General features: G+C 44.7%; 1 protein-coding gene across 3 annotated transcripts in view; it reads left to right on the top strand.

Moving 5' to 3' along the window:
• Positions 1 to 14,727, top strand: part of SPECC1 (sperm antigen with calponin homology and coiled-coil domains 1) — a 1,474,528-nt gene that overhangs the window by 541,735 nt on the left and 918,066 nt on the right. For all 3 annotated transcript variants that reach the window (XM_069615230.1, XM_069615231.1, XM_069615232.1), the window contains one exon: positions 2,938 to 3,011. In XM_069615230.1, the coding sequence (XP_069471331.1) occupies positions 2,938 to 3,011 (74 nt within the window). The remainder of the gene's footprint in view (positions 1 to 2,937; positions 3,012 to 14,727) is intronic.

The raw sequence follows: 14,727 nt of genomic DNA, 5'->3' as shown, positions 1-14,727 counted from the left end.
ACCGTTGCCTAAAGTAACAGAAGCATGATGCAGAATTCTTTGTGGAAGGCAGTCCCATATATGCAGATATGGCGGGTGGTCTAGGGAGTTCCCTGTGGGTAACGGGAGTCCTTGTCCCCTAAGGGAGAGTCACTCCCAGTGAGGTCCCACTTGCCCAGACCCCTGAGGGGCTTGCAGAGCGGGCTCACCTTCTAATCCTGAAAGGGGGTGGCTCTCCCTCCTATTCATTTGATGCTCTCAATGAAGTAAGCACTGAATGCATGTATAGGGTTCAGAGAACCCCCTAACTGACATATTAGGATTCCAGGCTGAAAGGTGTAGGCCAATGGCGGGAGTCGCACCAGTCATCCCACTTTTCTCTTTAGATGTTTGACCTGCGATTTTAGTTCTGTATCTTAAAGATGAGCCTAGAAAGCATAAAACCTTAAGGTTGCAAGTCACTGTTGGGATGTCACTGCTATGTTCACCATTTGGCACCACTTCCTGCGTCCTTGTACCGCAGCAGTGGCATAGTAAACAGTGGAATCTGCAAGTAATTGCGCGTGACCCCGCCCACCTAACCACGCTTCAAACTGCGTGCTACTGCCTCGCCTTACCACTGTCCCATTGGGTGCGTCCCTTAACCCACAATCCCTGGTACAGCTGCTATTCTGTATTCAGTTTCCTGGGCCTGCTTTAGGATCTTCTGGAGAAGCGGGGGCAAGGGGTGGCGGAACTCATTAGCCCTAGGATATCAGGAGCATAATAATGGATTCCTAGTGGTATTCCCTCCAAAAGTGATTAGAAAAGGGGAGGGGCAAGCCCACATTTAAATGAGCACCTGGTTTCCACTTCTCACCAGCCTACCTGTCTGGACAGCCTGTCACATGTAACCAATGCGACAGAGAGGCAGGCTTCACTTGAAATGGGTGTATTTTGGGGTGCACGGAGCAGTTTGTGTGGGAGGGGGTAATGAATGTTGTGCTATTTCACTCTTCTATTGGGGCAGGACTTTCACACTGCACTCTCCCAAGCACTGTTGCCCTCCAACCTTTGAAATTCGTAGGCCACGAGTTCCGCACAAATACAGGTTTGAGGGGAGGCCTAACAACATAGTTTATGAGCGATGTTGAGCATTATTTCTTTAAGCTAACATTCAGTGTCTGAGAGAAAGTAAACCGTCTTTCAAAAAAGTGATTAATCACTTGTTAAGGGTGTATATATCCCGCAATGCAAAACATGACTGTAATATTTCATCTTATGATCACAAAGGCAATTACATTACTTGTTCTTATAATTGCACCCAATAAGCCTTAAAGGTTACGCAGTGGGTCAATAAGAGCAAAATACCTGGACATTCTTGTAAACGCAGTCATGTGCCTGTGAAAATGCATACAATATGCCAATAGGCAAACACGGGGCTTTAAGTAGGCTGGGGCTAGCTCGGGCATCGCCTCTTTTTTATAATCCAAAGTGCTGACACCTGCAGTCAGCCCTTTAACTGTGCAGCGCATCAGCTAAATGGGCTGCCTGCTGCATGATAGCTCTTCACTAAGAAACACGAGGAGGACTGCATTGCCCAGCCTCTCCTTTTGTTTCTCAGTAAAGAGTTAAAATGCATCAGTTGACTCTTTACTCCGAAGGAAAAGGAGAGGCCAGGCAACCCAGCCCTCTTCCCGTTTCTCAATAAAGAGGCAACATGCAGCAGGCAGCCCTTTCACTCAAGGAGCCGCATGGTTAAAGGGTTTCCTATGGGGGTCGCTGACCCCTGCAGGCAACCCTTTAATCACACAGCTCCATGAATGAAAGTTCTGCGGTTGGTTGATCTCCTTCAGGATAAGAGGCAGGTCACAGTGGTGATGTCAGGCAGTCCCCCAGGCCATGGGTCTCGCCGAGGAGATCTATACCAGAGGGCCATAGCATTCAAAGCAGCTGTGCCCCACTCTGGCAGGGGCTACCCAAGAACACTTTGGCCCGGGCCATGCACAGTGTGTCCTGGTGGCCTCACGTGGTGGACGGGGCCACCCAGAAGAAAGAATAGTGGGCATCAAGGCCTTTCACTCAGCCAAGGAGTGACAGACCCAAAGAAGGTACTGCCAAAGGACGACTGACTGCAGCAGTCATCCCTAGATCATATAACATATATGATTTTATGTTCGTGTTTGTCAGTTGAGTGTACATATTTGAGTGTACAGTAAAGGTTATGAAGGATAAATGTTATTTAGGGGATTTTATGGGAAATGCTAAGTAGGTTGCATGTTAAGCAGGTTGCATGTATAGTATGTGGAAGGGAGTAGAAGGGTATAAACCCTGGTGTGAGGTAGGGGGATGGATGTGCTGGCTACCGAGGCCGCCTCGGGGGGTGGGGCCACCCCCCCCTAGGCCATACTCTGGCCTTGCTCATCTTTGGGCGGTACCAGGTGTTAGGCAGTTTGTTCCAGCCCATGGGTATCCCTGTGACCCCTCCAAGGAAGGGTGGGCTGACGGAGCCGATCCCTATTTATATGGCACTTGCACAAGGGGATGTAACCCAACTCCTCTTAGCCATTTTATTTTACAGGTGCAGCGCCCCGCCCTATACAGTTAGCCTGTGGGGTGGCGTTGGTGGTGGTTCGCATGGGGAGTGTCCCTGTTCTGGGGTCAGGGAAGTGTGCACCCCTTGACTGGACCAGGGCCAGAAAACAGAAGCTGCACCTCCTATTCAGTACAGCTCGGGCTTTTGGACCATATTTAGTAAGAGGCATAAGCCTGCCCTAGACAGAGATCTTAACGAATACCTCCGGACCAACCTCCTAGCTGGATATTGAGTACAAGCGTGGGTGATCAAATCTCTAGGAATATGCATGTTTGAGAAATGACATACAAGGTGACACAATGTAAAAATAAAGCAGAGTCAAGTAGGCTGTGTGGAGTTTTTGCTGTTTGTGTAGAATTGAGATAATTTGCTCTTTCTCCCAGGCAGAGTGATGAAGCTGGAGGAACAGAAACTGGATTTGGAGAGGCAGATGAAGGCTCTAAACAAACAGATGAAGGTGAGTGAGTGGGCCAAGGATGGGGAAAGGCCAGGGTAATGTGGGTTGCAAGGGAGATTGAATGAAAGCCATGGCTAGCACTGTTGCTCTGCAAATTAAATTGTCTACAGGGGCGGCTGTTTTAAGTGAAGTGGTGTAAATATTATCTAGTCGGCGCAAGCGATTGAGCTTATGTTACAAGGCACAAATTGGATTTCAAAAATTGATTAGCAGAATTTGCTAATTAAACTTTTCTTGATTGCCAAACAAACCTATTTGTGTAGCAATTTTATACTTCTATTTTAAATGTTCCCAGAGGTTATTTGTACCCAGGACCTAATATTGTTAACCATACGGCATGTGTTTGTATTTCTGTAGAAAGACCAGTTCTCCAGATAAGATTTTGAAGTTGGAGTATTTTACTCCCTAATTTTTAAGCTGGGAGTAAAATGGCTTTTTAGGAACTGGAAAACGGAAATGTTTTTTAAATAAATATTTGTTTACACCTAAAAGAATAAGTTTCATGCACATTAAAAGATGCATGTTTACCTCGTCATATTAGGTAGTACTAATAGTACTTTCTTTCTGTGGTACTAATCGTCCAAACATATACATGGAGTTGCGTGGTGGTAAAGCAGGGGCAAAAGGTCCTACGTATCACTTTATTCTATTTTTGTTGTGAATATTTTTGCTCCCTCTTTTTATGGAGTATTTGCCTATATTTAGGGAGTAAAAGTGGCCGATACACTCCTTATCTGTAGGACTGAGGACTGAGTAAAACATTAGTGAGAGGAGTGTCTATAAAAGGTTAGGTGCGTGAATGGACACCAATATATAAATAGATATGATACAAAAAGGCTCTGAAAAGATTTTTCAAGGAACTGTGCAGACAGTGATGCACATGGCAGTGTCCTTTAGATTGTATGCTTAACCCATTATTTGCCGAGTAGGAAGACGTTCTAAAGTTTCATAAAGCCAAAAAGTTAACAATATTAAAGGGACGTCATAGCCTGAGACTGAGTATGCAGTATGGTTTTGCGGCAGGCAGGGTAATTGTCAACTTCGGATGGACAAGATGGCCCTTGCCTGTCATTGACCTTAGCTGTTTTTAATATAGGGTTAATTACCTCTTTCGAGGCAGGGAGTGTGGAGGGCAGGGCCGCTAACGGTCCTCATGGCCAACTAAGGTAAGCACAAGCGCAGATTTCCAGCCCTGCGCATCCATGAAAGCGATATTTATCGCTATTAGCAGTCAGACCTGCTAGCTGGTGTTCTGATACTTCTTTTGGTTTTTAAGTGAACCAGGCCTTTCACAATTTATGCTTCCATAATTACCCATATGTCTGGGAAAGGAAATACAGATTTCCAGGACCTGAATGTGATCAAGGAGGTATGCAGGTGAGTGGGCAGGAGCACAACTTGTAGCACTCGAGTGGAGAGTGGGTCTGAGGCGCCGCCTCTAAGGAGACGGTGAAGGCTGGGCACAGGCGCAGTGGCCCGGCATGAAATATGGCTCGCTACTTGCAGATTCCAATTCCTTTCCCAACGTCCGGATTGGCTTGCTCCCTCCCTTAGGTCCTAATGTATAATGCAATTCTAATAGTAGAGCAAAGTGAGCTGTGGATGCTCACTACAGTTGATGGTATTGCAGTAGATCTGTAGATGTACAAACTGGATGGAACTATTGACCACTAATTTCCATAAACTTCTAGTTGGCTTTGTGTACTCATTATACAAGAAGAAAGAAACTAAGCGACTAACCAGAGTTGATGGTGTAGCAGGCGGAGGACTGGGCAAACTAGGTGGAATATTTTAGTTTTGTGTCCATCTCACTTTCAGCGGAACTGGTATAAAGCAACAGGGTGATGCAATAGAATATCAAGGGGTTTGGATGATCAGCCTATTTTTTAAAAAAATGTTTATTTGTATATGGTTTTAAAAAACCCTTTACCAAATTATACATACTTCATATATTTACATCAGTATTCAACAAATATAAATTCATTCACAGACAATGATAAAATACATTACAGGTTAAAAACAATACATAAAAAAGGGAGCAATCCTTACTTGTTTCTAATAAAAGGACTCTGATAACCCTAAATGCGGGTTACTCTCCAAACACAAAACTACAATTCCGCTTTATCCCCTCAACGATCCTTACAATCGGAAAGAGCTTTTGCTATAAACCAGATTCTTTTACATCGGGACAGCACAGGGTGGTAACATGGCATGTGCGTTCCTAAAAACACCTAGAAGTGATATAAAGTTTTTGCATTAGTCAGTTCAACAATTGGTTACATAGTAGATAACAAGTTGTCTTCAATTATCCTTAGTAAACGCACCAATGCAAAAATGAACGGATTGTAATTCCCAGTCATCATCCTATCCCATAGGAATTCCAAACAATCCACAAATTCTGGATTAACGAATTTTATCAGATTAGTTCGAGATGTTCTGAATTGAGATCATTCCAGCTGTTTCCACAGGCTCGTTACAGCTAGGAAATCTACAGTTCACTTGTTGCGAGCCCGTTGGAGAACTTTCCCAATACTTACAACGTTCTCTAGTTCTAAAATGGTTAAGTTTAAAATGTATAAAATACATCTGTGTATACATACAGGGGAAGATACGTATATATGAACAACAAGGCAATCTTTTGTGTGTGAATTTTGCGTATTCAGTATACGTACTATAGCTCTTCAACTGATCAAGTGTGATGATCCAATCCCTATCAAACAGTTTTTTCTTTACAAAATATGGCCTAAAACAAAGGTCATCGTTAGTAACAGCCAGATCGAGGACCCCTTGCATCCGTTTTTGGAATATGTTAAGAGATTCAACACCTTTTGATTCAAAAAGCCCCTGCAAATCCTTATATAAAGAGTTATTAGGAGGGTTCAAGATTCTTGCATAATTCGTCAGGGAGCGCCATACTGCTCTACAAGTCCTAGTCCATGGCCAATTACGCAATTTGGGTTCGAGAGTGCTAGATGCAAAACACCTTTCATTAGGTACCCCTGTATGGAGTCCAAAAATTCACTTAGATCGAACAAACACATGTCAAAGGTATAGAGTATCACAGCCTGAGCTTTCATTAATAAGAAATCACGCAAAGGGTACAGGGAAAATTGACAGTATTAGCAAAAATTTACTTTAGTTGGCTTGCAAGTAGACGGACCTTCTGAGCGAGCCTTTCTTTCCACAGTTTAACTGAAGAATTGTTACTCCGATAGTAACCAGGATAGATTATTTCAGGCATTTGAGTGATTACCTCATCACCAATCTTCCACTTGTAAACCTTAAGCTTCCTTCCTGCATTAAATACAATCGTGCTGGTTTTTGTAGCATTAGGAATTAAGTTCAAGGAGTGGGCATAGATCTCGAATGCATAGAGCTTGGCTTGAAGCCCCGCTGGAGTAGAATCCAGCAAGATAATATCATCCGCGAATGTCAGCGAGTGCAGCCTATTGGTTGTACACAAGTCACACAGATGAAAGTAACCAGGTGGTCAAAGAACTGGTTTTGCCATCAAAAGCATTTGGCCGTGTGATCATGTACATTTTCAAAAGTGTTTCAATCGTCAATACGACGCACCTTCCCCAGCAAAATGAAATATAGTTTACAGTATGAGATTTAGATATGCTAACTTAAACTTTACTAAAAAGCATGGAGACATTCAATGTTTTGCAGTAGAAATACTGTAATTATGCATTATGTAACAGCTTACATTTTTAGAAAGGGTCTGCATTTTTCACATGCTGGTCTGTACCAGACAGGCTATAGTTGGCTTAATAAAAGTATCATCCCGATTACTTCTGGTTTGCAATTATTTGTAAAAGAGGATGTTTCTTGCCTACCACTCCCACACAGGCCTTTAGCAGTTTTAAAAGTGGAGGAGATGATTACTGCTGCACTAACTCCCATTGGCCTCTTTGAACTTACATTGAACCTATCAAAGCGGCTGGAGGTAGCCCCAAGTTCAACAGACGAACGCCGGGTGAGCTGTGCTTACATTGAGCAAGGTGATTTAAATAACTAAATGTGCTACACAAGTGTCAAATTTAATTAGCAAACCTACACAATTGCATAGCAAATTGCTAAGTGACGCTGCTTATTTTATGCCTTGTGTTATGTTGATTTATACCGCACACCGCTGTCATTCTCATGGTCTCCGGGTGCTCTGGCAGATCTGAAAAGGAAGGAGGGTTCTGGGAGGGATGGGGCGGTTGGGGTAGGCCTGGATTGTTGGAATAGAGAGTGAAAGCGCAAGAGAGCTTTAACATGCTGTTGCTATCTTCGGTTCGGGGAAAAAAACTTCACTGTGTGTTGGCTTTGCTTTGGTCGGTAGTGGTTAAGCAGGGTGTTGTGTATGAGTGTGCATGGGTGTGGTTTGGTTTTCTGTGGTTTGTTTGGTATTGTCGGTGCTGAAGAGTGTGTACAGTTTGTCATGGTTTCAGGTTTCTCTGAAAAGCAGGGAATACGATGTCTATCACTGAGCTTCCTGCTTGGATAGTTTAATTATGGGGGTCGCAATGAGAACAATAATATCAGACGCTTCCATAACATCTCTCACTCATGCGAGAAGAAACAAAAATGGGTCTTGGTTTTAAACAGCAGCTCCCCAGGATTGTTTTCCAACTAAGAGCACGAGTCTAGGTCTTCTAATGCAGTAATAGTAACTTGTTCTAGACAGAATTCAAAATTATCCCAATACACTGTCAATGGTTACTCAGACATACATTATTTTAATACAAAGAATTTCAAATGCTGAAAAGATCAGAACATTGAGCCAACACGTGTTTCATGCCTTGCTCTCCTTCAGGGCTCTAATACATTGATCGATCACTGCTTTAATGGTCCATTTAATGATCATTTGAAACAATGTGAAATTACTGTCCACTGTCTTTATTTTAATAAAGTCCATGATTCCAATCTTTATTTGCAATGGTTCAGACCCATTCAAAAACATTTAAATTGAACCGTGTGTTAGTGCACAAACGATAGGTCATTGTCATAACTAGGGGTCAACCAGCAAACTATACATGATGTTATAAAAAATAATGGGTGCCGAAAAACATCAATGCTGAAAAATGAAAATCAAACAAGTCCCATCAACATGAACAGAAAAGTTTAAAAAGAGATCACATACATCACAAACCAGAAGAAAAAAAAACATATAAAAAGAAAAACATCATTAGTTAATAAATAAAAAGAAAAAAATAATATTTGGCATTCTTTCATTTATAAACACTTTATGATGTATGACTCTGTGGGGTTCCAAAAAACATCATTTGATAGATCTCCTTATGTTACTTCAACCTTAATTTTCTTGATTATAGTATAGGTAACCCCTTCTATCTGTGTATTAAAGTGTGAATATGCGGGATCCCTTCTGCTATGAAAAATTGAACGGAGAGTGAGGAGCAATTGTCTTGTGACCCCCCTGGTGGCATAGTAGTGCACCTTAGTGTGAGGCGGGGCATCTTGGCGAGATGCGCGACGGTGCAACAAATGATGTGTTCCCTGCGTATGAAATGGCTGGTAATGTTCTTGTTCATTCTTGATATTATCCACTTTTCTGGAATTTAAAATAATGAAATGAGTTGACAAAAGCAAATGGGAATTATTTCTAAGATGTACTGTGCTGAGCCTGCGTAGGAGCTATATGTGTTACTAGGAACTAACCGTTGTTAGATAAGTCCTGCCATCGGGATACTGACACTTCTTTTCACACATCCATATTGTTAAAGGCCTCAATTTCAATTGACTTCGCAACGATCGTACACGAGAATAAATCTTGAGAAAGGGGGACAGAGCACCAAATACTGCGACAGTCCCGGAAAAACTGGGACGTCTGTTCACCCTAGAGAAAGGCACTCCGTCCCACCCCATTGGCCCGCGCCAGCAACTCGCTTTATCTGCATACAGTGCCTATATCACTCCTGCTAAAGACGACCTGGTCAGTGGTTCCAGGCCTTTGTCATTCTTCAACCTGGCCCTGTTCATTCCTTTCCGGGGCATGAGCAGCAGGCAGCCATGCCAGGTGACGGATGCACACAGCGCGCCCTAATGTCCCTTTCAGGGTAGGAGACCAGATTTTCCAAAACAAAACCTGGACAATTTTGCAAAATGAAACGGCGAAAATTGACATCACAGGATACGCCTTAAATGATGACCAATCTGAGTGGGCACGCCCACTAAATGATGTGTATAGCAGGGTTTAGTTAATTTCAGTTTTTAAAGTTGGCCATTGCCCCTGTGATACGCTGGCAGCAGCAAATGTTGTTGGTCCTACTGCCTATCCATGCGGCTTTCCCTGCACCTGGGATCCGACTAGTCCTCAGACATGCTTTGAAAAGGATCAAACTTCGAGTAATTTCCTAAATCTGTGACTTGAGATTGTTTTGAAGATTTTTGGGGGGGGCAGCGGCACATGGTTTAAAAGAACGCGAGTGTCCCGACGTTTGGTCCCACTATTTCAGGGGCAGGATGGCCTGCATGAGAGACTGGGGGTGGTCGGGGCAGTCAGTCCCATGCAGGTAATTTGACAGGAAAGGCCATAGGGCCTAGCTCTGTCATTTGCACACCAGCATGCCCCTTGTCATTGGGGACATGATCATCCAGGAGAATTGTGGGACTTGCAGTTTAGCTTTCGGCATTCTAAATCGGGGGTCTGCATGAGCATCTCCTGAATGGCAGTGGGTAGGGGTGGGAGAGCGGGTGACTTTCTGGGGGCCAAGAGGAGTCACTGAGGACAAGACGCAAGGCACTGGGCAGTCAGTTACAACTGAAACATTAGCCTGTCTACCAAATAACTCATTTCCCCAGAGTGCAGTAAACTGCTGTCAGATCCAGTATAACGCCTGTATCCATGAGACCCTACATTTGCCCATATTATTTACATATTTGGTGTACTCCCTCTTTCCCAATGCCCCTTCATTTTGCAGCTGTGTGCTAGGCCTGAATTCCAGCATTACAAAATATTACCATCTATTTTCATTCTTTTTTTTTTGTTTGTAACATATATGTAAATGTGTGAGGAATTCGACCATCCGCATGATGGGTGTGCGCCCACCTTGCCTTTTAATTTTTATTTTATAGGAAATTAAATGAAGGGAGATCAACCTCTGGAAAATGTGTGGGGATAATCAACATACATTTTCTTATGCTCACCCCACGACATACACATAGACCTGGGTATTCTGGGTGGACACAGCCTACAGGTGCAGTCCTCCCTGTCACATTTAGTTGGAATGTGACACCCAGGAGTACATCAAGGCATCTCAAAAGGGGGAGGACAAAACCTTCCCCCTGCCATGGCCAGCCTAATTAAATAACAAAGGCTCCATCGATCCGCCCTATTCTTTGTTGGCCCTGCAGAAATGGTGGCAGCAATTAAACATAATTAGCATACTAATAGAGTATACTTCAAACAGACCCACATGGGACCTAGCTGCCGAAGCTAACAAATGATGAAACCGCCTCAACAATCTTTGATATAAACTGTCAACCTGAAGCCAGCTCCCGTCCCTCAGTATCCAGGGCAGTGTAGTGTCATGTCTGGTACATGTGTTTACAGTGTTCATCCTCCACATGGCTATCCAATTCAGAGGGTAGGAGTTTGTGATTTGATGGAGACGGAAAGTCTGTTCTCGCCAAAACTTCAAAGGAGACCTGCCTTCAATCAGGATCCACTGAGAGCTCAATTAACCAGAGAGACCCAACAGATCTGGAGATGGGTGGGACTTAGTACATGTTTTCACCCCTTTACCTTTCATGTTGCAAAGCACTCTGGTTATGACCTCACGCATAACAGAAGATTGTTGATGGGGACCCAGGATTGGTTCATTAAGGTAGGCTTAGCCTACACCAATCACTGGGGCCTGTTTGGCTTTAAAAGATGGTTGAGCCGCTCTTTTGGGAAGATCATGTTAAGACTTTGCAAGGAGTAACAAGAAGAAATCATTTGGACCCTGGCTGAAGGTACAGTCTGCCTTACAGCTTCTGCCAGTGAAGCAAGGCCAGGATTACCAAGCGGGAAGCAAGATCCCTCCCCTAAACATCTCACAAGGAACAGAGGGAGATGCTGAATCCAGAGGGCTCTACAGCAGCAACAGAAACAGTACCCAGCCAGCACACAGCATGCCTGCTAGGCTTTGCAAGCAAGCTTCCTAGGTGGGAAGTACCAGTGAGCCTCTGAACCAAACCAAGGACAAGGCCGTTGCCTGCAACACTCTCCTCAACTTTAGGCCGTCCGCCTTAAAGGATGACGCAAGCCCATCGAAGAAACTAGGAGGAGTGCATCGATGAGCATCAACCAGCGTCTTCCTTGAAGGACATTTTCGAGCCAGTCGAGCCACAACCGACTGCCCCACTAACTGTTGTCATGCCGCAGTTGCTAACGTTGTCAGAGACACCTCGACCAGTGCTTCAGACCTGCCAACCAGCACCAAGACAATGATTCCTGACCCTGAGCCGCCATGAAGGCCAACCTGCAGCCGTCCATTCAGCCTCGCTCGCCGAACTGCCTGCCGCCTAATACCCACAACTGTCTGTTGTGATAATAATAAAGTCGTTCTTTTTATACAACCTTGGCTGGATAGTCCCTTTTTATCATTGGGTAATTGTATTTTCGCTGTGTTGCAACTAACCAACGATCCACAACCGTGTGGAGATAAGCCTGCTGTTCCGTCCACGTTACCAAAATTAGATATGGAGGTTTATAATGTGCCTGTGTTTGCTCCCTTCTGGTGTACTAGAGGTGTGGGCTGATTGATGGTATAGAAACCAACATTAATCCCTGGACCACTGGTGCCCCGGAAGTTCATTCGTCACAAAATGTCAATTTACGTATGCAGCCCTTAAGGGGAGGAGCGGCTGGGATTATTTTCTTCTGGATCCACAGTGGCCATTTTAGCTCCAAGACTTCTGTTTGTTTGCGTAGAGTGCTCACTGCATAACTAAATTGCTTCTTGGCACTTCAGCAGATTCCAGTGGCCGTTCCTACAGAGGGTCTTGTTAGAAGCGATGGGTCGCGACTGCAATCTAACTCGAAGGATCGCCTTAAAGTGGCCTATGTTGGGAAAATGGATGCTATGCATAGTTTGTCAATGCAAACTAAGTTACTGTCTGATGTTTTCGTCCATTTTTCTATGTAAAGTGTGAAACATCTACATGTTTAATATGAGTATCAAACAATTAGCTGAAAGATACATCGCCAAATTTCATTTTAATGAAATACCATTAGCTTCTATCGCGGCAATATGGTGCACAAATTGTTGTCATTGTACTTCAGGCACTGTGAAAGATTGACTTCATTTTATGTTTTTTTTGTGTGTAGCTCCTCTACATTTCCAAGGAAGAAGTTTCTTTGTCCACTGCTACGATCCAAACTTTGTTGTCAATGTAGGGGTCTCTCTTCCCTTTACGCCAAGCAAAGGAGTTATATGCATGTTGGTCCTTGCAGCATTTCTTGGTAGCGGAGGATGAGGGGGAGAATTCTCAATGTATACAGTTTTATACTGCTCTCTTGATATTATGTTTCAATTTGTACTTTGGTGATTAGTATATTGATTTTGTTTGGTTTTAGGTATTTCATGACATGTTTTGTGCTTGTCCGTTATTTGTTTTGCTTAATGGACTTGATCGGATAAAGCATGCTTGACTGACTAGCAGCTGGCATCGTGTTGGGAGCGAGTCTTCAACCTTCTAGGACATTTTCCTAGCAGCGGGGAGTGATTTTTAGCAAATAGTCTGTCCCCACCTCGAGCCCCCCCCCTGCTTTTCCACACCGTTTAGACTTCCATCTCCAATGTATATCGTATGGCTCCTGAAGCACCCCACAAGCATTGCCTTTGGTTGTGGGGTGCTATTCATGACCTCCGCCAAGGCATTTCCAGAGCTTCGCGGCCCCACCATTTAGAGCAGGCAGATACTTTGTGACCCAGCATTGTTTTCCCAGGACAGGTGCCATGAGGATGCACAGTGTTGGCATTACCAGGGCTCTGGGCATGGGTAACTGGAACCCCTGTTCCAGCATAGTGTACATTCTCTCCAGATCTGCTGCTTGGCAGGCATGTCGCCCATTCTTCTCACTGCGGCTTGCTACCTTTTTCTCAAGCCCCCCTGTCTGTGGAGTTACTCAGGTCAATGCAGCAGATCTGAGTGTCTGTGTGCTCTATGTTCAGGGCCCATTAATTCATTTCGCTATGTTTAGACTTTGCGAATACTAGGCCTCAAAACAAAAGGGCGTAGGTCTGACAGAGACTGGCTGCGGTGCAAGAGACTGGCTGCGGTGCAAGAGACTGGCTGCGGTGCAAGAGACTGGCTGCTGTGCAAGTGCTGCGCAGCACAGCCGTTGCCGCGCACCGAAATATCAGGTGTGCGCTCCTCACTTGGATGCGCATCAGCAAGCCATGTCGGACCCAGCAGAAGTTTCATGCAACAACCCTGCAGGGGTCTGCAGCCCTCCAGATGTTTTGCACTATGGGTTACAGGGTCAATCACCATCGATTATGCTGTCAAGGGTTGATGGTAGTTGTATGCCAAAGGTTGCAGACCCCTTTAAGGGACCACCTCCCTGGAATGCTTGTTTTAGGTGTCCTCTCCTCTTATAGATGCCGAAATGTATAACTATTCAGAAAACTCATTCTGTGCCCCAGTGTTTCTGTATGGGGGCAGATTCTCGAATAACCTCTTCTTGTTATGTACCTTCCCTATGCCTGGTGGGATCGGTGAACCGAATATACTCAGATGACTTGGCATGCCCCATATGGGCTCACTTTGATTAAGGGAGTAAAGGGTAAACAAATTTCATCCCAAGACAGGCTCACTGCCCATGTTCTACTATGAGTACCACATAGTATTCAGACTGAAACCTCTTAGCTATCCTAAGCTTGTAACATAGGTTTCAAGGACTGGCCAAAGCAAACTGTTCGTAAATCTGATTCTTAAAGCCCGTCCCTATTCTATTACAAAAGCAGACTTTGTTCCTTGGTTCTCTCCAAATGTACCACAGGTCTCTTCCGGCCCTTGGATGTTGGGCTTCACACACTATCTCTGCCCAGACTTTGGTTTCGGGATTCACAGTAGACCTCTCTCCTAGGCCTTCGGGTATCAGGATTCAGCCCCCCACTATAGTAGGGACAGAGTGCGTCACTGGAGTCTGACTTCAGGGCTTGGCTTAGTCTATGGTCCTTACAGAGCCCCTCGGGCACGGCTGTATACCAGACCGCTCTACCCATGCGACCTGAGCCTCCTGCCTCCTCTTCGTTAAAGTGGAGAAACCAGGCCAAGGGTCCCCTTCTTAGTTTCATGGGGTTGGAACCGCCTCCCGTCCTTTCCTCTGGCACCCTGCAGCAGGGCCTGGTAACCTTTCTCCCAGGATACACCCTCTATTCTAATTTCCCTCGCTTTTTATACTCCCTCGCCAGGGCTTTCCTTTTCCTGATTGGCCCTTTCTCAAACATGCAGAGTCATTGCCCTCTCATTGGCTCCTAGACTGTTGGAGCTTGCTCTCTTTCCTCCCATGTGGTTTCATTTACTCCTATGGGAGGACTTGGAAGCTAGCCCTTCCCTTATGCCGAGAGTAGCAAAGGGCTTAAAAAGGCTTGCCGACATTTTGTAAGCAGTTGAAACCAACATGGTGCCTCTGCACAAGGTGCGGTTGATGTGCTGTGCTCTTCCTCGTGGATCTAGCATTCCTGCTTCTCCTCTCCTGCTTCTTGGGACTAAC

This window comes from Ambystoma mexicanum, chromosome 9, assembly GCF_040938575.1.
Source record: "Ambystoma mexicanum isolate Mex_15411 chromosome 9, UKY_AmexF1_1, whole genome shotgun sequence".
NCBI classification, from domain to species: domain Eukaryota; kingdom Metazoa; phylum Chordata; class Amphibia; order Caudata; family Ambystomatidae; genus Ambystoma; species Ambystoma mexicanum.
Note: the sequence above shows the minus strand (reverse complement) of the source record. Positions and strands in the feature narration are given on the sequence as shown.